The 24,095-nt window shown below is 41.1% G+C and overlaps 1 protein-coding gene across 1 annotated transcript in view; it reads left to right on the top strand.

Moving 5' to 3' along the window:
* The first annotated feature begins 418 nt into the window (after positions 1–418).
* Positions 419–24,095, top strand: part of ZCCHC14 (zinc finger CCHC-type containing 14) — a 48,023-nt gene continuing 24,346 nt past the window's right edge. The window contains exons 1-2 of the mRNA XM_010116084.2: positions 419–1,033; positions 13,325–13,448. Coding sequence (XP_010114386.2) covers positions 470–1,033; positions 13,325–13,448 — 688 coding nt within the window. The 5' untranslated portion in view covers positions 419–469. The remainder of the gene's footprint in view (positions 1,034–13,324; positions 13,449–24,095) is intronic.

The raw sequence follows: 24,095 nt of genomic DNA on the forward strand, positions 1-24,095 counted from the left end.
TATTTCCCGCGGTTGTGACGGCGGCGGGGCGGCGGCGGCGGGGCCCACCGCGGCGGGACGGGCTTGCGTGGAGGATGGAGGCAGCCGGCGCCCGGCTGAGAGAAGGAGCCGCCCCGTGAGGGAGGACGCGGGAGCGCAGAGGCCTGCTCGGGGCCCGGCGGGCCCTGCCGGGCGGGGACCCCGAGGCCAGGCCGCGCCTCAGCGCTCGGGCCTGCTCCCCCGGCGGCCACCCTCGGGGGGGCCCGGCCCGGCCCTGCCCGCCGCCGGCGGCTGCCCCCCGCGCTCCTCGCCGCCGGGCCCCCTCGCCCCCCGGGGGGCGGGTTTGCCGGGGGGGCGGGAGCGCGGAGGGGGCCGTTTGGGGGGTGTCGGGGTACCGGCCTTGCGGGCCCCCCTCGGGGCGCTGCCGCCCGCCCTCGCCGCTGCCCCGACCAGGGTGTGCTCCCTCCGGGCCGGGGGTAGGCGAAGCACCATGGTGGAGAAGCGGTGCCCGCGGCTGCAGCGGGACGGCGTGTACCGCTGGTTCTCCGAGCTGCCCTCCCCGCAACGCGTGGAGTTCCTCTGCGGCCTCCTGGATCTCTGCATCCCGCTGGAGCTGCGCTTCCTGGGCGCCTGCCTGGAGGACCTGGCCCGTAAGGACTACCACTCCCTGCGCGACTCCGAAATCAAGGCCAACAACCCCGCCGACCTGGGGAGCCTCACCAACCTGACGGACGAGGTGGTACGCAGCAAACTTTTGGTCTCTCTCGCCCTGCTCGGGTCTGCCCACCGAGAGGCAGCTGGGGTCCTCTTCCGTACCCTCACCCACATCGATTCGGTCATCAACAACTATGGGCTACAACTCAATGAGGGCCGTACAGGGGATGAGTTCCTGTTGCTCTTCACGATGGCATCCAACCACCCAGCTTTCAGCTTCCACCAGAAACAGGTGCTGAGGCAAGAGCTCACCCAGATCCAGAACATCATGGCCAGCACCAGCAAGAATCCCAGCACCTCTACCCTCAACACCATGGCAACCTATCCTGGCTGCCATAAGGTGAGTATCCTGCTTTCGCACACCATAATGGCACTGCTACAGGGCACTGGGCTGTGTCTTCAGCAATGTTTTTGAACCTCTCTTTCCGTAGGGGTGTTCTGGTGATGACTGACAGAGATCACTTTCTTGGTTGATGATGGGAATGGTCAGCTGAGGGCGGAAAGAGGGGATGCATGGAGTTTTTAGGGGCTCATGTCATTTAAATGAGAAAGGGTTCACAGCTGATCAACAGGCAGCACTATAAACCTTAACTGATTCCGTCTGGCAAGATATCTGCTAAGGGGACAGTCCTGCCAGTTGCATGGAAGACCAGTGATTTAGCAGGGGAAACAAACATGTAATATCTCTAGATTTGCAAACAAGCATCTGTTTAAAAGTTTCCCTGGAAGACGTTAGAAAGGAGGATCAGCTTTGGGAGTAGCTGTCCAGTGGCAAAGGCGTCTTGGTGAGTCTGGGTTTTGTTTAGACAAATATGATAGCAAACATTTTGAGTTTCTCATATTAAACTCAAAGAAATGTTGTGGTTGCCCGTCACTCTGAATCTCTCGGGTATTGATCCTGGTGTCAGTGGTTCACCATCATTAACTTGCCGTTCATTCATTCAGTTGCCAGCAATTAAGCTAGATGGTAACATTTTAAGAGGTGCTGTTAGTAATTAGATATGTTCCTGACTGCTTAAGTGCTCTTAGCCTGCTACAAATTAGGGAGTCAAACTGTCGTCTTGACTGAATGTAACCTGCCTGAAAGTTCAAACCAAGTACCAGCGAAGTGGGTGCAGGCGATCAGGCTGGAGCTTTTGAGGATGCAGGGAGTCACTCAGCAAATAACTGTTACCCTTCTCTTGAGAAAGACAGCGTATACCTAAAGGCTACAAAAATCTCTGTTGGAGTAGTATCCTAAATAAAGCTGTTTCTGAGGGCTCACTACAGATCCGTTAAGTCAAACATTGAATTTCGGACCAAGACGGTGCTTGGTCTTCTGAATACAAATTTCCTTCCAGTTTCATGTTTCTTTGGATACTGCTGCTTTAATTGTAAGATTTAGATGAGCATTACTAAACTTCATATTTCTTTTAATCATCCCTTCCTGTGTCTTTAAACAATGCTTGTTCCTGGCATTTTGTCTTAAGGGGAAAGAACAGGGTATGGGAATGCCTCTTTATTCAGTTTAAACCTCTACGTGAATAAAATATAGATGGAAAGAATATTTCACACGGAACGAGAAGGATATAATTAAAACCAGAGAAAGCTTCCTTTAAGATATTTAACTACTTGCAGCTTCCCGTATTCAAAAGATGCGAGGACTCTAGGGCTCAGTTTCTGAGATGAGCAAAAAAGACAAAATTATGCAGGCAGGAACATTTTTTAGAGTAAGCTTTCAAAGCTGCACAAATAGTGCATGATTGATGTAGCTGAAAAACTCCAGCACTATTTACATCAATCTAAGATGGACGGAGAATCCATCCTACCATTTTTCGTGCCAGCAGTAAGGGATACAAGACAGTCATATGATTATTGTGGTTTTTTTCTTCTGAACTCATTGAAAGGTTGTCTCTTTAAAAATACAGGGTTTTTTTAAAGAAATTGGCATTGCAGCATACTGGTCGCTAAGTACCGAATAGTTGAGAGGGAACAAAAAAGGTGACTCCGCTTTCACACTCTTAAATATGCATTTTGTTTGAACAGATGCAGGTTTCCTTTTTTAAGGTTGTTGAATTTTTTCGATGTTGATAGCTGGTAATTTTGCTACTTTTAGAGTAAACCGTTGGCTTAAAACAGGAGTTGGACGAAGCAAGTGGAAAAAACCAATATCTTCCTCCATTCAGCCCTGTTAAAATATGCACAAATAAATTCCAACACTGTGGACTTAGATCTTGTGATGTTACAAGTTATGTTGTGACAATACTTGTGTTGTAACATCACCTAGAAAAAAAACAATGCAAGATGTCAAAAGAAAGTGAGCTGCACTGGGCTGCTGCCTGCCAAGAGTCCTGCGCTCTTCGTCCTCTTCACAACTGGAGGAGAATTTCTTCCCCAGGGCCAGCATTTTCTCATCACTCTTCTTGCTTTACTACAGCTTGAGCTACGCTAAGCTGGTACTTGGAGTCAGCACTGTGTGTTGAATTGTATGAATGCTGCTCTGAAATTCTCAAGTGCAAACCTCTTTGAGCTCATCCTTAGAAAATGAGCTGGAGAAGTGGTCTCCATTTGAGGTCCTGAGAAACTTTTGGAAGCTGGAATGGAGTGGATGTGTGGTGGCATGCAAATAGGGAGCTCTTTGTGAGCAGGGCTAGTTATCCTTCAGCGTTTCCCTTGTGCTGAGTGTGGGAACAGGGACTAACATTTGTGTGACTACCTGTTTTTCTGAATAACTAGAGGTCTGTTACAATTCCTGATGATTTACATTGAACTTGTTTATTCAGGGAGATGCAACAAAAAAGTTGAACAGTGCTCTTTTTTTCTTCTCACAGAAGCAAATGGAAATGCGCTGCTTCTGCTTAGTCTGTCCATTAAAATATGACCCAACTTGATACTAGCTACAGCTTTTTTTTCTGGAGGACTGGAGCTTGCAGTCCTTTCCCTCTCCTATCTTTCACATCTTGCAGTGAAATCTCTCAAAAATAAATTGTGTATAATAGTGAAGAGACTGAACAGTTGATACTGTAAACATTGCATGATTCAAGTTGCTTTGGCGTAGGTGAACACATTTAGAGTTGGCTGGTGATGCAAACCGCTGCTTTTGCTGTTGTCTTTTTACTGTCTGCTCCAACTGCTGGCTCCAAGGAGGCTCAACACAGCTGCCTCTATCTTTTTGCTTCAATTTGTGCTTTTTGAGATTATTCTTGGATTATATGAATCTTAACTTTACAGGAAAAGGTGGCTGTGGCTGGCTTTAAGTAGGTCATTAATTATTAGATTCATGGTTTCTACTTGATAGTAGAAAATGAACATTGAATTTCCTTGCCCTAAGTAGGGAGAACACTGCCCTGGCTACCACAGCCTATTCCTTTAGTCTCTGTAGGGATCATAATTTCTGCCTCTTGTCATCTTCTGTATTTTCTTCTGGTTTTGAATAGTGCACACGCTTGCAGGACTTGAGTTGTGGATTCTTCAAACTTTTTGCTTGTAGGCATGAAAGATAAGGTGGTTGTATAACTTTTTTTAAATTGAAACAGGGCAAATTGTCTTCAAATGAAGCCTAGGCAAGTATCTAAAGAATCAAGTCTTTAAAAACTTGTTCCTGAGATTAACCATAATGGGCTTATTTTTAACTAGAAATGATACAACTGACTTTTCATGCTGGTTTTGTACCTTAAGATGCCTATTCATCTTTTTTATACCTTTGCCATAAAGGAGATGGAATGGTTTTCTGGCCAGCACTTTGTGCCTTCAGATGCTAGGCTCTTTTCTGTGCTGATGTGTAGTGCTTAGAGCTGTAAAATGCTGCTCCCCTTGTAGGGGAGAGGAGGAGCTGAAAGCATCAGGGCATATGAAAACCTGTAGCCAAATGTCTCCTGCTGTGCACGTACGCAGCCGGGTGCTTTAACAGGCAAACTGTCGCTGCTGAATTTGTGACCCACAGAGGAGGGAGGAATGTCTCAAAACTGACTCCCAATGTCTTGAACCACCCGTTCAGAATTCTGTTGTGTACGACTTGACAACTAACATCTCTTTGCTATAGGTGAAAACTTAATGTTTTTATTCATTCTTGGTTGCTTTGAGGCTGTAGTGATGCTGTCTTTACATAACCCTTAGATTTATGTCTTGTAGGTAGTGCCATACCAGGACCTACTTGGATACTGAAACTCATGTAGATGCAATAACGTGAATCTCTGCATGGGCCAACTTTTTTTCTCAAGAAGTCTACGTGCGTTAGTAACACTGAGAACATAACTTCCAGAACTAGAGGAGACGTTATTCATGAATCTTTCACCTTGTATTTCATGGAGTTTTCATCTACTCATTGAGATCATCCTGTAAAAACAGGGAAAGAAGATAATGCTTTGGCTACTTAGCGCCTGCTCTGCTAGCTGGCTGTGACAAGAGCTCTTCAGTGCAGTTTGATCCGGTGGTGGCTTCAGCTGCAGAACCAGGGTCATAAATAGTAGGTCTGACTGAGTTTGTTTGCAGCTGAGAGGAAATCAGAGTCAGTGACACTGTAGTTATGTGGCTGTTTCAGGCTGATATCTTGTGAATGGGAAAAAGGGCTCTTGCCTAGTCAGCTTCCAAATACTGCACCAATGGCTATTCCAAGTTTATAGCATAAGATTCTATTTTTCACTCGTGCTAATTCCATAGGCTAATCTAAAACTTAGAAATAGCTAAAGACTGTACAGTGGGAGCTGTGTAGAGCTGATGTTCTGAGGGGTCCATTTCAAATACCCTCGCTTTTCTGCACTGTTTGCTGCAGGTGATTGAAGTTACATACTCAGTCTTCAGAAATATTCATCTGTGGAATGAAGAGTTGGAAAAAGCTGCTACTTGTTGAGTGGAAACTGAATCCTTAAGTCCTCACAGAGTAAGCAATCTAGCTAGTAAGTGATTAGTGTCAACTGTATTCATGGCTTTTATGCTAGCTTTGTAGGGGTAGACTAAATAATGAAAAACCTAATTTTTAGCCTCCTAACCCACTGAAGGTATTTCATAGCTTTAGTAGATGGCCATGTTAATAGCAGTTGCTAGCTAGGATTAGAGGTGTTTACTCACTGCTATCAGTAGTTGCTATCTCAGGAATGATCTCATTTTCAAAAACACATGAAAGGGAGCTGTAGGGGCAGGTCTTGTAGCTTCCAGCTGGTGACGTGCCAATCTTTGCATGTCCTTTTAGCATTCTGACTACTTGAGGCAACACGGATTACACACACCTATTGATCTTCTGGTTAAGAAATGTGAGGCTTCTAGTTCTGGCTCATTTCTTACTGATACTCTTGTTTGAAAGTTTTGGGGACTCTGATAAAATGGTTCAGTCTCAAACTTGCAATATTTTCAGAAATGAAACACATAAAGGAATCCTTTGAAGATAAGTCTCATGTAGTTAGCATATTAATTACCACCAAGTTCGCTTTGCCTAATCGTATGTTACGTGATGAAGTTGAATTCAAGAACCTAAATGAATTTCCTTGGGAAATGGACTGTACATCCAAACATCAAGGACTCAGCAGCCAAAAAATTTATGTTGAGCTAGTAATGATGTTGTTTTTTCCGTGAACTGCTTTCCCATTTTTTGCACAGACTGAATGAAGTTTTTCTTTTAAGAGTGTGTCCTGCTTCACTTTAATTTACTCTTCCCCCTCCCCCCCTACTAATTAGCTTGTAACTGTTAGTTGTCATTTAAGCAACATTGAAGTAGGGCTCACCTCTTCTGGAATAAAAATACATATTGTAAGATGTTGGACATTTTGAACTGTACCAGGCTTCAAACTGCTTTAATTGAATCAGTGTACAAGCTGTATGCAGATCCCGCTTGGAAAAGCAGAGCCAGGAGTAGTTAACCACAGCTAACAAGCATTCCAGTGTCTGACTTCAAAGGTACTGAACAGCATCCTTGTTTGGAAGTATTTAACCATTTGGTTTCGCGGTTTTTTTTTCATGTTTGAATTGCTAAAACTGAGATCCTGCCACCTTTTAGCTGGACATTATAAACAGCAGTGCCTCTTTCTAGCAGGGTAGAGAGCTCTGATTCTTCTATGGACTTCTCATCCAAATTCCTTGCTCTTGCCCCATGCTAAAACAGAATTTTTCCTCTGGTCCTGTTGGTATGATTATCCAGTAATAAGCACTGGAAGGGATAAAACTCTTTAACAGGTGTTGTGGCTGGTATAGGATTTCAGGGTTTTTGTAAATAGCTGAAGTGATCCAGAAATAATAAGATCAATTACTTAAGAGTAAGATCTTAATTTTAATTAAGACTTGCCAAGTCGTGATGATAAATGGTGAAAGTAAACATGTTCATGCGTATTATGAATTCTTTTCCAGTGTCTTATTTTTTTCCACCATAAGTAGTTTTATTGCACTCAAGCCATTACCTAAGTGGGTATTGAGGAGGGCAAGGAGGGAGAAAGACAATTCAGTGAATTTGTGACTTGTCAGATAACTTCTGCCAACTTAGTTTGTGAATTGTTGCAGAAGAGAGTGGAGTGGCAATGATTCATTCTACCAGGGAAAGGCTTATGGTATCATTGCTTGGATTACACTTCAGCAGATTTTAGAATTGCTTCTTTGACTATCCTTTAACCTGCCAAATGCATGTACTGGCCCCGTGGGGGGCAATTTCCCACCCATATGCTGGCAACATAAGAACAGTAGCTCAGAAGTCAATCACTTGCAGCCTGTCCATAAGCAATAGTAAATCACGGAAGACCAGGTGAATGAAACAGGCTGTTGATTTTTAGCTTACTGTAGTAAGACTTGGCTTTTTCTCTGTTGCTTTTTATAGAGTTTTCACTCTGGAGTTCAAACTTCGACTCAGTGTATCTTTTTTAAAGGAAATCCCACATATTCTGCTTGTTTGGCAAGCTCCTGTGGTTAACTGTTGGAGACTGTGCAGTGGTGGCAGAAAACTAGTTACTCTATGGTAGATTTATGTTCCTAGTATTAACAAAGGATCCATAATTCTTTAAACAAATGATTTTTAGTGGAAATTATTTGTTTTATAAAATACAACCCAGACTTTTTTGCTCCATATGCTCTACTGAATTTGTAACGGAGCCTAGCAGCAGGTGTGGCATGGAAATGCTGCACGCCTCATTTCATTCTGGTAATAGTCTCGCAGGACAAAAGCATCTGATCTATTATCCCATTCCACTGTGAATTGCCTCTTCACCCTTTGTGTTTGAAGATGTGTACATTTTTGCCAGCTTCCTATGAGAACGGGTGTGGGACCTTTTTGTAGCTGTTGAGGAGCATGGATGCTCCTGACTTGATTGCACCTGGTGCTTACCATCTTTTTTCTTGGTGGACCCTGGCTGTTGGAACTGCAGGAATTTCTAGCACAAACCAAACGCGTTCAGTTGCATTCATGTCCCAGTCCAACAAAAGTGTTGAGGACTTTACTAGGTATGTGAAAATTTGTGTGGGTTTGAGTGTTCCTTCAACGTCCCTGTGGAAGAGTCTGAATCTTCAAAAGGAGCAGTTTTAAATTTTGTTCCTCTAGGAGGAGAACAGTCAGGTATCTGCACATATAGGTAAATGCAGAACTGGTGCCTGAGGCTATGGTTTCACAAGCAGCTGGGCAGACTAATGGCTTGTTGCTACTAGGAGGAAGATGTTTGTTCTTCTTGCTCTTCTTGGCTTTACAGTCTGAGTAGATTTAGAGTTTCAGGCCCTTGCTTTGGTTGCTCTTGTTTCTGGCTCAGACTTAGCCTGCTGAACAGGCTCATGTGTCGGTGGACTGACACCTAAGTGTTAGCAATACTTTGTTTTCCCCAAGTGAATTGGGAACCTGAGTTCTGTCCTGCGTTGGGAAATAGCAGCGTATCTGCCTAAACGTGCAAGGGTTGTATCCTTGCCATCAAGCTTCTGCTGGAGCATTTCTGCAAACAGGATTGCACTGTGTTGAAGACCTTGGTGTTAACCTCAAAATAAGCTGCTGGTAATACTAATATGAAACTGGTTGGAGCAAATGGAGTTGACTGGCTTTTCCCCCCCAGAGTTCAGTACTCCAGTTCCTGAGTGCACTCCTCCATGTTGTCTGCATCAGCCTCAGACATGGAGGTTGCTTTATCATTATGAAAAACCTTTTTTAATGGAGACGTCCAAAGCAAGTATTGGCAGAAGCATTTATCTGTGGGACTTTCCCAGTATATCCCTGGCCAATTTGAAGACTGACCATCATGTGAAAAAGTTCTCTTGTGTGATGAATGGGAGAATGTGTTCCTGTGGCTTTCAGCTGCAGCCCTAGAATCTCACTGAACTGACTCATTGCTTTTATATTTTGTTCACTTTTCCTGTGTAATGTGTGGCCTGAACTTCATACCTAACTAGGTACAGAAATCATTGTTTTATTCCCTCTGATCCTATATCATTGTTTCATTAAATTATAAGTCATGTTACACTCTAGATAATAAGCTATGTTGATTTGTTAGTATTGGCTCCACTTCAAACTAAGTCAGCAAATACTTTGCTATTAAACCATGTATTTTCTGTGTTCTGCTTAGTTATTTTTAAAAGGAACATATAATTGCTATTTTGGTAAAATTCTTACCACATTAAGTTTGACTTCTATCAGTGCTGTTATTTTTTATGAAGACTTTGCTATATTAAATGCTAGGCATTGTCCCTGGGGAGCAAAGCCAAGAGTTACTGAGTCTGGCTTCACAGATTCACCATTTTCAGATTGACTTCCACTGTCTCGGGTACTGGCAGAGCCACTTCAGGTAGCACTGGTTGAAAAAGAAACACCATCTGTTGAAGTAACTGTTCCTGGTGATCATCTTGTCTGGTTTTTTGTTTGTTTGTTTTTTCTCTCCTGCCCCATGCTTTTTGGTGGGTCAAGGCTTTTGGAGAACTTTCTAGAACTTTTTTTGCTATCCCAAGATCTATGCCTGTTAGTAAATCTCTGATGCTGAGAAGAAAATCACTGCACTCTGCTGAAAAAATGTTATTGTCATCTGCTGGCAGGTGAAAAGGGGGGAAAAATGTGGTAATAGCTAAAATTCTGGCAATGACTTCTGATACCTTGACATGGTTGTCTTTGACCCTGGAGTCAAAGTAATTGTTTCTCTCCCTGGTTAACTCCTCGGGGTGTGGAGGGCTTCAGGGTGGCATCCTGTGTTCCTTCTGTTCTGTTCCTAGCCCTTGTTGGGAAGGATGTGCTTTTCAGTAGCAGATACCAGTTTTGCGCTGTCTTTATTACGGTGGAGAAGTCACAGAAGAATTGAGACTGAGCCTCAGTTAGTCATTAGCTAATAATGGATTTTCTTTGTTATTTTTAGTTATGGCTACTACTTTAACTTGAAATTCAAGAGACAAACTAGGTTTTAATTTAGAAAATCAGAAGTCCATCTGTGAGCCAGATGCTTTGCTATGGAGGGAGCAGATGCAACATTAAAGTTGAGTAAAAATAGTTTAAGAATCTCTTTGTGGTGCATCTTCTAGCGTTGTTGAATAAGCTTACAGGCCACTCTGTTAAAACAATTCATGAGTGATCTAATGAAGCTATGGATAGGTGCAACGGAGGACTTTCCTTCTCCCTGGCCCTCTACAAAATGCTGTGCTAAGGGTAAGATTAGGTATAGTGAATATTTTCTATTGCTTTAACTCTCTGGGGTTGCTTTTTTGTATTTGATTAGTCTTCATGGACTGTTTCTGCTGATATTCCCAAATAACTTAAGTTAACCCAAAATCTTCTCTTGAAATGTCTGATGCTGTGCCCTCTTAGACCTTGAATGATTCATGAATTTTTCTGCATTTATAAAAGGTCACTTCTGTGGTTTTTTATGATATATAGCCTGAACATTTCTGGTTTTGCTGATGCCAGCTTATCCACCTTTACTGTGGACTGTTACTGCTTTAGGAAACAAGCCTTTAACAGTTCTGGAACAGCAGATGCTTACTCTTTAATGGCATTTTGGCTTTCTTCAGAGAAGTTACAGATCCTAAAAGGTCCAAAGCAATTTCCTTACCACTTCTCAGAATCTTTATCTCACTGGAATGCCTTGTTCTTTATTCAGAATCTAGTGACAACTTAATGGTTGTTTGTGCTGAACCCAAACTAGGGATTGCAGTAGTGTTCAGATGTGTGAACATTCCTCCCAGAATTTACCTGACACTGAGTTTCTACAGCTGATTTTGGGCAAGTTCTTACTGGGCATCTCCAGTGGTTGTCGCGGCCCTCCCAGGACAGCATCTTCTGCAGTTCATAGCTGACAGTTATTATTCCTCTGTGTTTTGCTTGGCCTCAAATGAAAAAAAAAAAAGCTGTTACTATTTTGGAAATAAAACACTGATTTGCAAAACATTTTTCATTATTTTACTTTTCCTAACTGAATGCAAACCTTTGCAGTATTGGTATGTTTAAGTCAGTGGAAAAAATTACTTAAAATTTGGAGTGAAAGCTTTAAGCAGTCAGTCACTGGTTATAACACCATTCAGCTCACTAACAAAGTGTTCCATTTGGAACTAATCAGAGCTTTGTGATTTTTCTAGGCCAATTTGAAACTGCTATGCTTTGATGTGCGACTGAATCAGATAGTATATGAGCTCACTCAGTCAAGACATATGGGCTAAATTAATCTTTACGGAGAATATAAAAATTAAATCTTTATGGAAAGAATTGGAGGTTATGTGTAAACAAAATGCAAATTTTAAACTGCACGCGATGCTTATTGTAAGGATAGTTGGAAGAAGGGAGTACAAGATAGGAGGCAATATACTGTAACCAACTGCTTGTGTAGAGATTTTTCTGAATCCATGTGGCTATGCTCTTCCTCAGTTTCAAGTACTGTAAGTGTTTATATTTGCTGATGGTTCTGAATATTTGGAACCTGTTTGTTGCCTGAATCTAACTTTCTAGCTTGGTCTGTGACTCAGTTGCTCTTCTGAATCTCCCGTTGGCAGGAGGATGGTGGTGTTATGGCTCAGTCCGCTGGAACTTCCTCTTAGCGGCGACCCACTGGAGTGAGAGTTTAATGAGCTCCAGGGGAGAGACAGTGTGAGCTAAGCTTTGGTAAAGACTGACTTTGGCAAGGAGATTTAAACTGTTCCCCACCCTCCCCCCAAGCTCAAAGTTTTTCATGTCTGGACTTTCTAATGCAAAAGTTTGATATTAAGTTTTTGTTGGTGGTGGAAAGCTGTGCTGAAGACGCATGCAAGTAAACTTTATTTTTATCTAAAAGAAGACTAACAGTGCTGAAACAGAAAGCAGGTACTCGTAATCCTGCTTTCTTCTGACACTCATCTGTATTTCTGGAATGATTTCTTTGCACATATGAACTTTTAAATGGATGTCAAGTATACCAAGTCTTTCACTTGTGCTACTGCCTTAAACTGCATAGAAATCTATAAATGTCAGTCTTGAAATGGAGTTTAGAATAGGTAATTGTATAGAGGTAGGGATGTGCTATTTTTGACTTGCATTGTGTATTCTGATCGGTGTCAGTGTGTAAGGCTAATAGCAGAGTGAGCAAAATGTTGTTTTAAGCGTAAATTGTCCTAACTCATGGCACTGTCTCAAGTAACGGGGATCTGAGAGAGCCTTTTTCCTTACAGGAACCTGTAGTCACTGGTATTCGTTACCATGAATAAAGCATAGCTTCTTTGTTATGAGGACTGAAATCCATGTTAAATTGTAATTACAACTCTCCGTACCAGGATTTCCTGTTTCTTCAAAATATGGCAACTGACATTTAAGTAATGCATTAATTAGTATGAGTGCTTTTGTTAGTACTAATTACCTCTTTAAAACACACTTTCCTCTTTAAGATACTTAAACCCTTGTGTTCAGTGCTGCTAATGTAACTGTTCATCCACTTCTGCTTCTCATTACCTAGAAAACAAGAGAGTAATTGCCTTCTGAGGCAGGCGCTGAATGTTAGACTACAAGTAATAGATGATGTTGTGTTGCTGCATAATTGTGAATGCTCTTGTGGACAGCAGCTGAAATGGGCACTGTTCAATTCTGCTTTTTCTAATGGATTATGTTTGTTTATGTAGTTTTAAGAAATAGTGAAAATGTTTTCTCATGCCAAATGCAGTTTAGAAGGTACATATTAGGCCATGAAGTCTGTTTTGATGCTGCTGCCTTCTGCTTGGGCATTTTTAGTGTGCTATTTTTCATTGAAATATGATCATGATAGCAGACTTTTAAATGGCAAAGACAAGAAAATTAGGTTTTTGCTAAATCAGAATTTATTCCCTGTAATCTGTGTGGAAATTCTTTGAAATGCCTTGAGTCTGCATCTGCGTAGATAGGTGACATAATATAAAAATGGTATTTTCCAAGAGCCCTTTTCCCCTGGTTTTCTTGTTGAAAAGTTAAGAACTGCAGTGTGGAGAGGTTAAGGGTCTTGCAATATCTCTACAATTGACTGCTGTGTGACTATTGTTTAAAAAAGAATTATACTGTAAGTAGCTTTATAGATTAGCCACGATAATCTAGATTTGTGAATAGCTGCTGACTAAAACAACCTCCCTGAACTGTTACTCGTGGAATATCAGTAGTAACACCCCTTGGTTTTAAAAGAAGCAAACATCTAACTGCCGTCAAAGTGGTTCTGCTCAGTCCGGAGGAAGGTGTGATGTTTGTGCGTTCCCTCAGGTTATTTTATTGGATTTTTGTGGTTTTTCTTTCCAGGTCACTCCAAGGTCCGAGACCCCCATCAACAATGTCAGTAACAGTTTGGAAAATGTCCTACATACATCAACACATTCCATTGAGGAGTCATTACCCAAGAGGCCTTCGGGGAAACACTCCAAAGGTGTGTCCTCTTCCGCACGCGTACTTCCAGCAGAGAATGAACTCCTATCTCTTGATGGCAATTAGCATTATTTTATTTGTGATTGGAGACTGTAATTTTGCTACTTCTGGGTTGGGTTGGGCGAAGGAAGTCATAGAAGAAGGATTTTTGTAGGAAGTGTTAGTGTATCAGTGAAAAATAGTCAGCAAGAGACAAGTATGCTTATTCTTGTGTACAGAAATAAGCAAAAAAAGTTCCTTGTGAGTTAAAATACTGGCTTAGGTCTCAAGAAATATTATATTCTGAAGGAGTGAATATCTCTGACACTCCACCTCTCATCCTTATAGTAGCAGGTTATTTCTTGGATGAAGCATGTGGTGATAAGTGTTGCTTTACCAGGGAGAAGAGAAGGCATTTAAAATAGCAGTTAGGCTACCAGTTCACCTTTCTCTTGGTTCGCAAGAATGTGTAAGTGAGAAGCTGAGGGAAGAGGAATGGAGGATAGGAGAGGGGAGCTTGCACCTTTCTCAGCACACGTGCACCCTGAATGCTGTTAAAAAAATAAGTCTTATTTTCTAATATATTGCACGCTGACCTGGCTAAAAACTGGGCTTAGCAAATTTGAGTTAATAAGTATGCGTTCCACTTCCACACTCCAGGCTATGACTACAAATATTAAAATGCCTAGGTTAAAACGTGACTAGTAGTATTTTTGTTTAATGCATACAAAAAGTACTGTTAAGTGAGGAAAGTCTTTGAACTGTGAGCTGCTGTTTGTGTAGAAAAACTTCTGTGAACTCTTTGTGGTATTAATGAAAATAACTCTGTATGGCAGAACTAATGCAGGGGAAATATACCATCACATTAGCAGCACTGGTATATTGCCTTCAAATGTTATTAAAAACATTGGCACGGACCATATTTTTTTTTAATCTGTCTTTAGAGTTCTGTTTCCTTCTCTGCCACTGGCTTACTGCATAACCTTGCAAATACAGTTTAATGTCACATCAAGGGTGATGAAGAATTTCAAAGCACATTTCCACTCAAACTGATACAGATTGGAAAGGGTCAAATGTCCCAAGGAAATGCTGTTAGCTTGCCTCCACCAGACCTCTTTTTCTGTGACATTCAGCTATAATCCCAGTAGCTGTAAGTAGCAATAATTTTTTTACAGCAGAATAGTGCTGTAAGTAGTTATTTCTCCAGCTGTAAAAGCTATCAGGGTAGAAGAAAATGCAACACTAAGCAGAAGCATGGCTAGGTTTGTGGCTTTCATCTGATTAAAAATAGGACAGAGTTCAACACTGTTTTCATTTGTACTCCGTGATTGCTATTCCAGTACCATATATGCCAAGATTAGTCATGGTACACTGTGAAAATTAATTAGGTTTTCCTCTGATCTGTTCTTCTCTTATGGAATACCTGCTTAATTTTCAGAGACTGTTGCTTTTTAATTTATAGATTACTTCAGTGATAGTTCATAAAAGGAGTTGTGGAACAAATATAGTTTCCTTACTAACTGATATTCGGCTTTCTGGTTCATCAGCAAAGATTGAGTTGAGTTCTCCTTGAAACACGATGATCTGTCTGGTCGGGAGTTCTGCTGCTTCAGGTTGGAGTAAAACTGAAGATTATTTGCCAGCCTGGAGCTACTATTGCTCGCTTACGGATTTCTAGTTCTCGTAGCAAACTTACATCTCTTAATTTAGCACGACCCGCTAACTTTTTAACCTAGAGCACGTGAAATTCAGTCATGAGAGTATGCGATGGACAGGTTGCTTGACCAGTTGTGTAATTCTCGTGTTGATATTTTCTAGTGAGTCTTGTTTCAGACAGCTTGAAGACAGGATTTCTTCTCAACTGTGGTCAGAAATAGTGAGCTGCTTAAGTTCGTCATTCCTTTCTTGGCAAAGTACTGGAGCTGGAAGTGTGTCTGTTAAAAAGGCTGTAGCTGAAATAGGCGAAAAATGAGAGAGTTCACAAAAGGTGGAGTATTCATTGTGCTTAGCTGGATTAGAGACAGTTTGTATTAATCCAGTGAATGGTTTTAATCCTGATTTGTAGACATGTCAGTAACATAACATACTCTGTCTATAGTTGAACAGTGAATGGCTTTGTAGTAGGCTTGGACCTGAAAGCTATCAGAGGCTGTATTTTCCCTAATCCACACTTTGAAACCAGCTTTTAGCATAAAATATTTCAAGTTTCTACAGGGGGGAGAGACAAGAGTGGAGTATATGGCTGAATACTCTTTAACAAACTGTAGTGGCAGTCTGTATGCACTTGTGTTTGCGTTAAGTGGTTAGCTGGAAACATTCATACATGCTTCATGTAGAGACTTGTCAAATGCATAACTTCTGAATAATTTTACCATCCTATCTGCACAGAATGTTGCTGCCTTGGGAAATGAATTTCTAAGAGGCGTGTCACTCTGAGAAGTCCATAAACCTTTCTTTTTATCTCAAGAGCCCTAGCTAACCCTGGGAACGCTGTCAGGCATTGGGGTACTGGATCCGTGTTGTAATGCCCAAGCTGTTGGGAGTGGTGGTTGCCTTCTTTAGCAACACTGCAGCTGTGCAGTGATGGTCCCTTCTATAGGCAGGCTTGTGTTTCCCAGCACAATGCCAACAAAGTCAGCAAATTTGGAGAGCTTCTGATGAAGGCACTGAGGCTGGTTGTCTTTTAAATTTAGGGTTTTACCCTGCATTTTCTGTGGAGACACCTCAGAACCTTTTCCCAGTAGCAAGTGACCCAGGTGGTTAAAGGTCACTGGTAAAAATTGATAGTGAATACACTATTTTTAGTTTTGCAGGCAATCCTGTGCTGGTAGCTAAGGGAAATTCAGTTATGCCAAAGTCCAGAAGGAGCTATCTGACCTATGGGAAGTCCCATTCCCAGAGCTAATTTGTAACAAGCCTATGAATGTAGAGTGTTCTGAGCTTGTGTGGCAATTCCCAAAAGAGAGTAGTTATGGTTATCAAAGCTGAAATGAAAAATTCAGCTCATTTTGTATTTTTTTTTAAATAGGAATTTCCCGTACACAGAGATGTTATTAATTACCCTTACTGTAAAGTTCCAAGCAGAACGATTTGGCCCTTAGGTGGATAGCACTGAGGCAAGTACTACTCTGTGCATGTGACATATTTTAGCAATGTATTAAACATGGTCAGTAACCACAGCATATTTTCCGAAAGCACAGTGGAATAAAGTACATTACACCAGATGTTGAAGTGCAGAACAAAAGAATCTTTATAATAAAGGCAATGTAAGTTATAAAACATTACAGTACGAAGACTGTGCAGTCTTTGTACTGTAATTTCTCATCATACTGAGTAAAATTTTGATTTGTCACAGCCTGTTTTAAATTATTTTTTTGCAGTGGAAGATCTCTGTTGGTATTAATAAGATGTTCATTACTACTCTGAAGCCTTCCAAGTGTCATTTACCTCTGTTTTCCTCCATAAAGCAGTCTGGAAGATGGTTTCCTTGACTGAACAAGTCTTATTTTCTGTGAAGAGGAAAAAAAATCCCCTGTTCCTGTGTTTCCTGTATATTTATCTTGCCTTTCCGCTGTTGCCACACAAAACCTCAAAATTGTCTCCAAGCCAGCCTGATTTCAAATGAAGCAACTGTTGAAATCTGATCCTTATACAGTGAAGCTGAATCACAATTCTTGCAACACATGCATCCAATGACAGGCACAAACTGCTTTCTGTGGACGGAGAGGAGTAAAGCTTTTAGATGTAAAATGGGTACAGCAGGTTTTATTCTGCAATCTGTACTCCATTTAGTCCTCCTGCTGAGCACAGTAAAACTTCTTGCCTAATTGAAGGTATGCTGTTAGCCCACATACAGGGTCCTGCAGAGCCTCAACAGTGTCCCAGGCTAGAGTAAATACACAGATAGCACATGACTTCCTGGACAAAAGGACAGGAGGAAAAACAAACTTTAGAGAAAATACATCTCAGTAATGTATTGATCTAATTTTGGATTAATATTAGAATGTAAGATACATCCTTATTTGCAGTAATCTTGCGGACCTCAGGTAGGATATGAGTTGCAGGTAGGTTAAGCTGATTGTTATGTGCAGCAAGCTTTGGTATGGAATTGTTTCATTGCAATAGGCAGCAGAAACATGTGGTGTAAGCTGTCTAGAACTTTTAACCACTACTTTTGCTCCCCTCCCCAATTTATTTTCCTTGGCAAAATGTAATTGTATGATTTTGCACCTTTTAGTCTCCCACTTCCTTGACTCCTTTTTCAATAAGAAACTAGACTGCAGCAGCTCTTAGTTAAGGCAATCAACGGCCTTTTCCTCCTGAAATGTTTGACACCAGCAATTCACCCTATTGAAAACAGGGAGAAAATACACAGAGGAGGGAAAAAAGCTCTGAAACCCTTTTGATTCAGGGTCGAGACTTTATAGTGCCTTGTTCTGCATCAGTTGTATAGCTGGATTATTCTATTTTTAAGTAAATACATCATCTCCAACAATATTGGGTCAGCTACTATTAGGGTAGGGCTTAAAGAAATATTTAGGCTATGATAATCCTTCAGGAAAAAAATCTCCCTCTACCAACTGTATATAATTTTTCAGCTGTTTGTCTGTCTTCATTGTATCTCCAAAGTGGAACTCTGCTTCTAAACATCAGCAACGTAGGTTGCTAGATCACACACAAGGCATCGCATTCCCAACTTACTGTCTCTAATATACTAGGTGTTTCACGAGTATCAAATATTTAGAGTTAATTCTAGCAATCAAATCCAAGGATTTAGTGTACTTAAAAAAAAATGTTTTGATGTTGCATATTTTCCCCTGTGCTAGGAGATTATTGTATATTAAGAAATTTCTTAAAGCCTGTATCTTGCATAAATCATGTAGCTCGGTCTTCTGTAGCTGGAGTTCAGTTAAGGTTGGAGGTTTAACTTTGCAATAAGGACAATACTCAGGAGTTTTAAAAGAAAATAAAAAACACTGCATTCCATATCAAGCTTTTACGGATTCAGGCAGGCACAGAAGCCCCTTTTATGTCTCCAAGGCCAGAGGCCAGGTGAAGCGGCTCACCCTTGGGCTGTGTCAGAGCTGGGAGTAGTGTTCCACACTCCTCAGGCTGCACTTGGACTCTGGCAGATTTATGTTATTAACTGTTAATAAGTTAACTTTTGTACTCTCTGGAGGTCGGAGTCAGTATTTCTTTGTCATCCTTGGTACCTCCCTTTCCACATAAGACAACTTGTCAGGAGACATCCGAGATTGCTATGGCAAGATACAAAGGGAGTGGAGGAGAGAGCAGCATGGGGACTCTTCTAAATGAATGAAAAGTAGGCTTCTCATCTGCCTACTCATGCAATAATTGTCACAACCTTTTTGTGCAAATACTTAAGGGTGCTTCTTACTAAAGTTTGTAATTCATGGCATGGATTCCTTCAGGAGGGCAGCCCTTTGTGGTTCACAGGCACTCTACGTGAAGACTAAAAGGTCTGCCCCTTGGTCAAGAGCTGCAGTGAGCTGGCTTCAGTGGAAGATCATCCTGTGTTTACCAGTGACTCAGAGTTCTTACGATGGAAGACACTCTAATGCACACTTCCCATAAGCAGTTTTAATTGTGTATATACAATATGCCTGGTTTACATATTAACCTAAAATAATGTTTATATCAAGCATATACCTAAGGGCGTTATCTTGAAGCTGTTGAATGGTTCTTTTCTTTATTCTTGTTTGGGCTTCTTGCTTGTTTTTCCTCAATAAAGGTGATGGACTCACTGCTCAGGCAACTCTGTCACTGCCTACTTCATTAACTATTGAGCCCGTTGATTACATTCATTTAAATTTGACAGAGGTATTCGGAGTCAGTAGTGTCTGAATATAAGAGATACATTCATGCTTCCATTAAGAGGAGAGGTGAGAACAGTTCAGCCCTTATCCTGTTTTATCTGCCACTCATTGTGTTTGTTTTTTCTGGGCTAGAGGCAACATGTGGGGATTGTTGCCCAGCTGGCAGTTCAGAAGAGTCCTGTGCACATCGCTGCAGGGATGCAAGACTGAACTGGCATCCTGCAGAAGTGAGTGGGTGTGCAAGAGAGGCAGGTGTCTGGCAGCGGTAAGTCTGCATGGGGAAGGAAGGTAGCGAGTTTTGTGCATATGTTTAGGGAATACATGGAAAAATGGGAAAAACTTAAGGTAGATACGGAAAGTAGTGTTGTTGTAGGTCTGTCATAGGTGATACAGGGTTGGAGGCTCTGCACGAGAGAGGAGACATGCAGCACAGGTCCATAAGGGACCAGGGAAATAAGGCTTCATTTTACTCCTTACTAATTAATCTTGCTTTTATTTAGCTTGTTATATAAAGACTTGTTCTGAATTTGTCCTGGGCAATATAATTTTCTCATTGAACCTTAGAAAATGACCAGCTTTCCGCTGAGACTCTGAAGCCCATTCAGGTTGGCTTTAGTGGGAGCTGGATGATACTTCTGTTTATAATGAATTAGCATCAAGCTATTCTGAAAAATTAAAATTCTAAGAATAGTATGCTGTTAAATTCAGCTGAGGAGTTTCTCACTGTAATGCATTCCTCAGGCAGATTCCTGATCTTGGATAATGCCAATGTAGTTGTCAATATGCAATGTGAGATGACAAACTCATATTTAATACTATTTGCCTTTTTCCATGGCTCTTCAGAAGCACAGGAGGCAATGCTTAGGCATGTCCATTCCCTGAAGGACTCTCTTGTATTGCCAGTTCATGTCTAAAGTCCTGGAAGTGCCTGCTATGGCACATGAGTTGTTAATGCAGATTAAATTAATAGCCATCACCTCAACAGCTATGGAAGCAATAGCATGACCTTCTGCCAGTAATGGAAACAACATAAGCAACTTTAACTTTTAATTAAAACTGCATTAAATAAGCAAACAGTTTTTCTCAGGTCTTTAGGTAATGGCTGAATGCAGAGCATCTTCTGAAAAAAAATGTAGCAGAGTCTGAGCAGAATGAGTCTGTGAAAACTTTACCTGGTGTACATCTTGGTGGAACTAATGCTTAAACCTCCATTTATAGTGAAAATCCTTTATTAAGGCAGGAGGTGGGAGGAGAGGAAACCTGAAAATTTAAAACTTATTGAAGGATAGAAAACATGTCATGCAGGACTTAAGAAAAAACGAAGGTGAACATTAACTGCTAATTTTTGTCTCCTGGCAATTCCTGCTGCAACCTGATGGCAAGGAGCTCACTAGGACTGGACATTTGTCTGCTGCTTGAAGATTAAGGGATGTGTGAAATGTCCAGAAATGTTCAGCTGTTCATTGCATCTCTTTATAACTTAACATGCTTTAACATCTGGAAATGCCTGTTTCGAACTTGCCCATTTCACTGCCACGTTAAGCAGAGGGATAGAAGAGTTTAAAATAAATGGCTTGCTTATCCTATCTAGGCTTACGTTTTCCCCAAAGTAAATTGGGCAGCAAAATACCACTTGAAAGAAGAAAACAGGAGTGATTCACAGGTATTCCTAGAAAACCATAATGTCCTTGCCTGTTTTTTTACTGTCGCAAGTGTACTAATGACTAAATAGCACTTTTCTTGTGTATGGCATGCTTAAGGAGCTTTTATAGCTGGTTGTTACCTCGTAAATGTTTTTTTTTCCCTTCCCTTATCAGTTCATTGTTAAATCCCCCATTTTTCAAAGGTCATTTTTTGTTTTCATCCACATTTACATTGAGTTATTTTCTCCTAAAGGTGGCTCCCTGAGGGTAGTAGGCTTAAAGTACAATAATTTTATCAATAGATAGCTGGAGTTTTTACAAGTAGTTGCATATAGAAGTTAGAAATGTTGTCATCCCTCACAGATCTTTAGGTTCAGTTTTGAAAATTCATGAGAACTTAGCGTAAATCTTGAGATTTCATGCTTGACTTCTGATGTCAGTATTAGAATTCTCACACGAGGGCTTTTCTCTGCAGATACAGGAGGCTGGCAGTTTCCAAAAGAGTCAGACTATGGTAGGGAAAAGATACCAGCCATTGCAGGACTTGAGATGACGTTAGAGAACTTGGTGATACTGGGAACTGCAAACAATAAACTCTGGTTTTGAGTACGGCAGGAGGAGACGTGTTATCCGTAGTGCTGAGCGCTGACATGACACATTGGTCTGGTTTGAAAATGAGGAGGTGGGTAGAAAGGGAGGATGAGGACATTTCACAAAATTATTTGCTTTGCCAGCAATTTTCTTTGCTTCCCCTACTACTACAGAAAATATTTCTTTAGTCTGTTTCCCTTCTTTCTAATCTGGAAGTGACCTTATTTAGTAAACGACAACACTTTATTTGCATGGAAGTGATCATGATTTCTCACATTCAGATCTGGCTTAAGGAACAGATGGACTGCAAAGAAGAAACAACAAATGCAATAATTCTTAGGCTAGTGAGAGAGACCTTTTGAAATGGTAACTCATGAGTCTAACTGCAGGACATGTGCAGTAGCGGAGAGGAAACTGGCTGTGTGTTTAAAACGGTGTTCCTGTGCACTCTGCCTACCAGCTGATGCCAGCCTTGATTCACAGGTCAGAAGACTGTGGGTTGCAGATTCCAGCTCGGAAGGAGTTGGTGCCTTGTGTTCCTTTGAGGATCACTGCGCAAGAGCTGCTAATTCTTGTGTTCTAGGCATGGCTTTGCTAGTGATCTACTGCAGAGTCTTGTCTATGTACCCATAAAGTTAGGGTAGCTCTTGCTTCAAATCAGGGCTGTCTTAATATTTGTATAGCTCATTGAGAAACAACTCCGCTTTCTGTCAAAATGTTTGGGATTTTTCTAGTTGGTGGTCAGAAAGGCTCTTTAGACACACTTTGTAGACAGAAGCAAGCTCTTCCCCTTCATTTGGCTTAAATAGTTAAATGTTCCTTTCTTAATTGAAGTGTGTCTTCACTGACTAATATCTCCTTTTGCTAATAACCAAACAATAAAATGGTACTATTAATATTGGTGTCATTATAAATGGAATCAAAATGAAGAAAAAATAAAGCTGAGAACAACCAAAGCAGTGAAAATCTATGTATTCATTCTATTTAACTTTTGACTTTTTAAGGAAAGTTGGATTCTTCTGTTTAACGCAGGCTTAATGTAGTTCTCAAACTCCATCTGTTGAAAAATGCCAGAGCGGAGCCAGATACTGAGACCTGGATTAAGAGATTTGACGGCTGTATGGGTAATGAAAGCATGTAGAGTTGTTAGTGTGTTGATGCTAAAAAGTAAGCTGAGAATAAAATCTCATTTGGGGATTGCAGATAGTGGAAATTGGGAGAACCTGAAGGAATCATGCTGTCCCAAACGTGCGTGTAGCAAGGTAACTTGTACTTTCCTTAAGCATTTGATGCTGGTGCGGTCAGATGCATTTTTGCAACAGGAGGAATTGTGGCTCTGAGCCATGTGGTGTATCTGTTACTGTGCCTCACACAAGGAGAGGAGGAGACATAGCCAACTTTGGCATTGTTGAGGCAATTTGTGAGATGTCATTTCCAATTTCAATTTCTTTTGCTCTTTTTTTTTTTGCTGGAAAGTCACAGTTTGCAATTATGCAAAACAATGACTTTGATTAAAGTAAACTTTATTTCTTAGGTGGAAGGGAATGTTAGGCTAAAAGGTTAATGTGTCGTTTTCTTTCTGCCTTGTTCTTTTCCCTGGAAGAAAAGCAGAGGACTTGCTGCATTACTTCACTGCCTGGAGTGGATGCATTTCATCAGCGTATGGTGCAGATGCTATTTTTAACGGTAACTGAAGGGGGTAGCCCTGCTAAAATTACATCATTAATATACACAGCTGAAAGGAAATGGCATGAAACACAACAGTGCCTTAGAATATTCTCTCTGTTGTGTTTTCCACTTTTCGGGGTGAAGTATTCAATGTGTGTCATTCAAGCAGACATACAGTTGGCCCACTGTACTTGCAACGCGTTCTGACTTTGTTTGCTTGTAAGCAGTCCTGTGGAAGAGTACAATCAGGGAACTTTGTCTGTAAAACCAGTAGGTATGAAATGGATATTAGTGGCTTGGAGAGCTCAAAGTTTGTGTTCCTTCCTGTCTCTGTTATTAAATAGTTCCAGGATTTGCTAGATAACCTCCTACAGCAACAGTGTTTTGCTTCCTTCTGTGCTGCATGCTGAAGAATCTTGTAGCCAGTGTGGAGAGCTACAGCTTCAAGACATTGGGGTTTTTACTGGATGGGCTTTTGTTTCTGTTCTTTTTACTTCAGTTCCTGGGCATTCTCACTGCCTTGGCAAATACTAATAAAATCTACTTTGGCCTTCTCTTCCCTTTTGTATTTGCTTCATAGATGTGTTACAGAAGCACTTGTCTGATGGTTGTACAGTACCTCAAAATAAGCTTAAATGCTGAATTAGAACTTTTTTTTCCTGTCTCTTTGAATTACTGGTCAAATCCTGTCTGGGATCCAGAAAGGAAAAAAACCAATTATTTATACAGAAGTATAAAAGGAAACAAGAATATTAAAGCCTAAGACCAGAGACCTGAAAATGTACAAGGACATAATTGCCAACGAAAGGAGAACCTCACAGAAGTGGTTGTGCAGAGGGGTGTTTGTTTCTCACTGAATTAAGCACTTGAATGCATTTGTGGCAATTTGGCAAGACTCTCTGTACTCAAGGGTTTGCCTGTTCTACATTA

The sequence above is a fragment of the Chlamydotis macqueenii genome, chromosome 13 (assembly GCF_036417535.1).
Source record: "Chlamydotis macqueenii isolate bChlMac1 chromosome 13, bChlMac1.mat, whole genome shotgun sequence".
NCBI classification, from domain to species: domain Eukaryota; kingdom Metazoa; phylum Chordata; class Aves; order Otidiformes; family Otididae; genus Chlamydotis; species Chlamydotis macqueenii.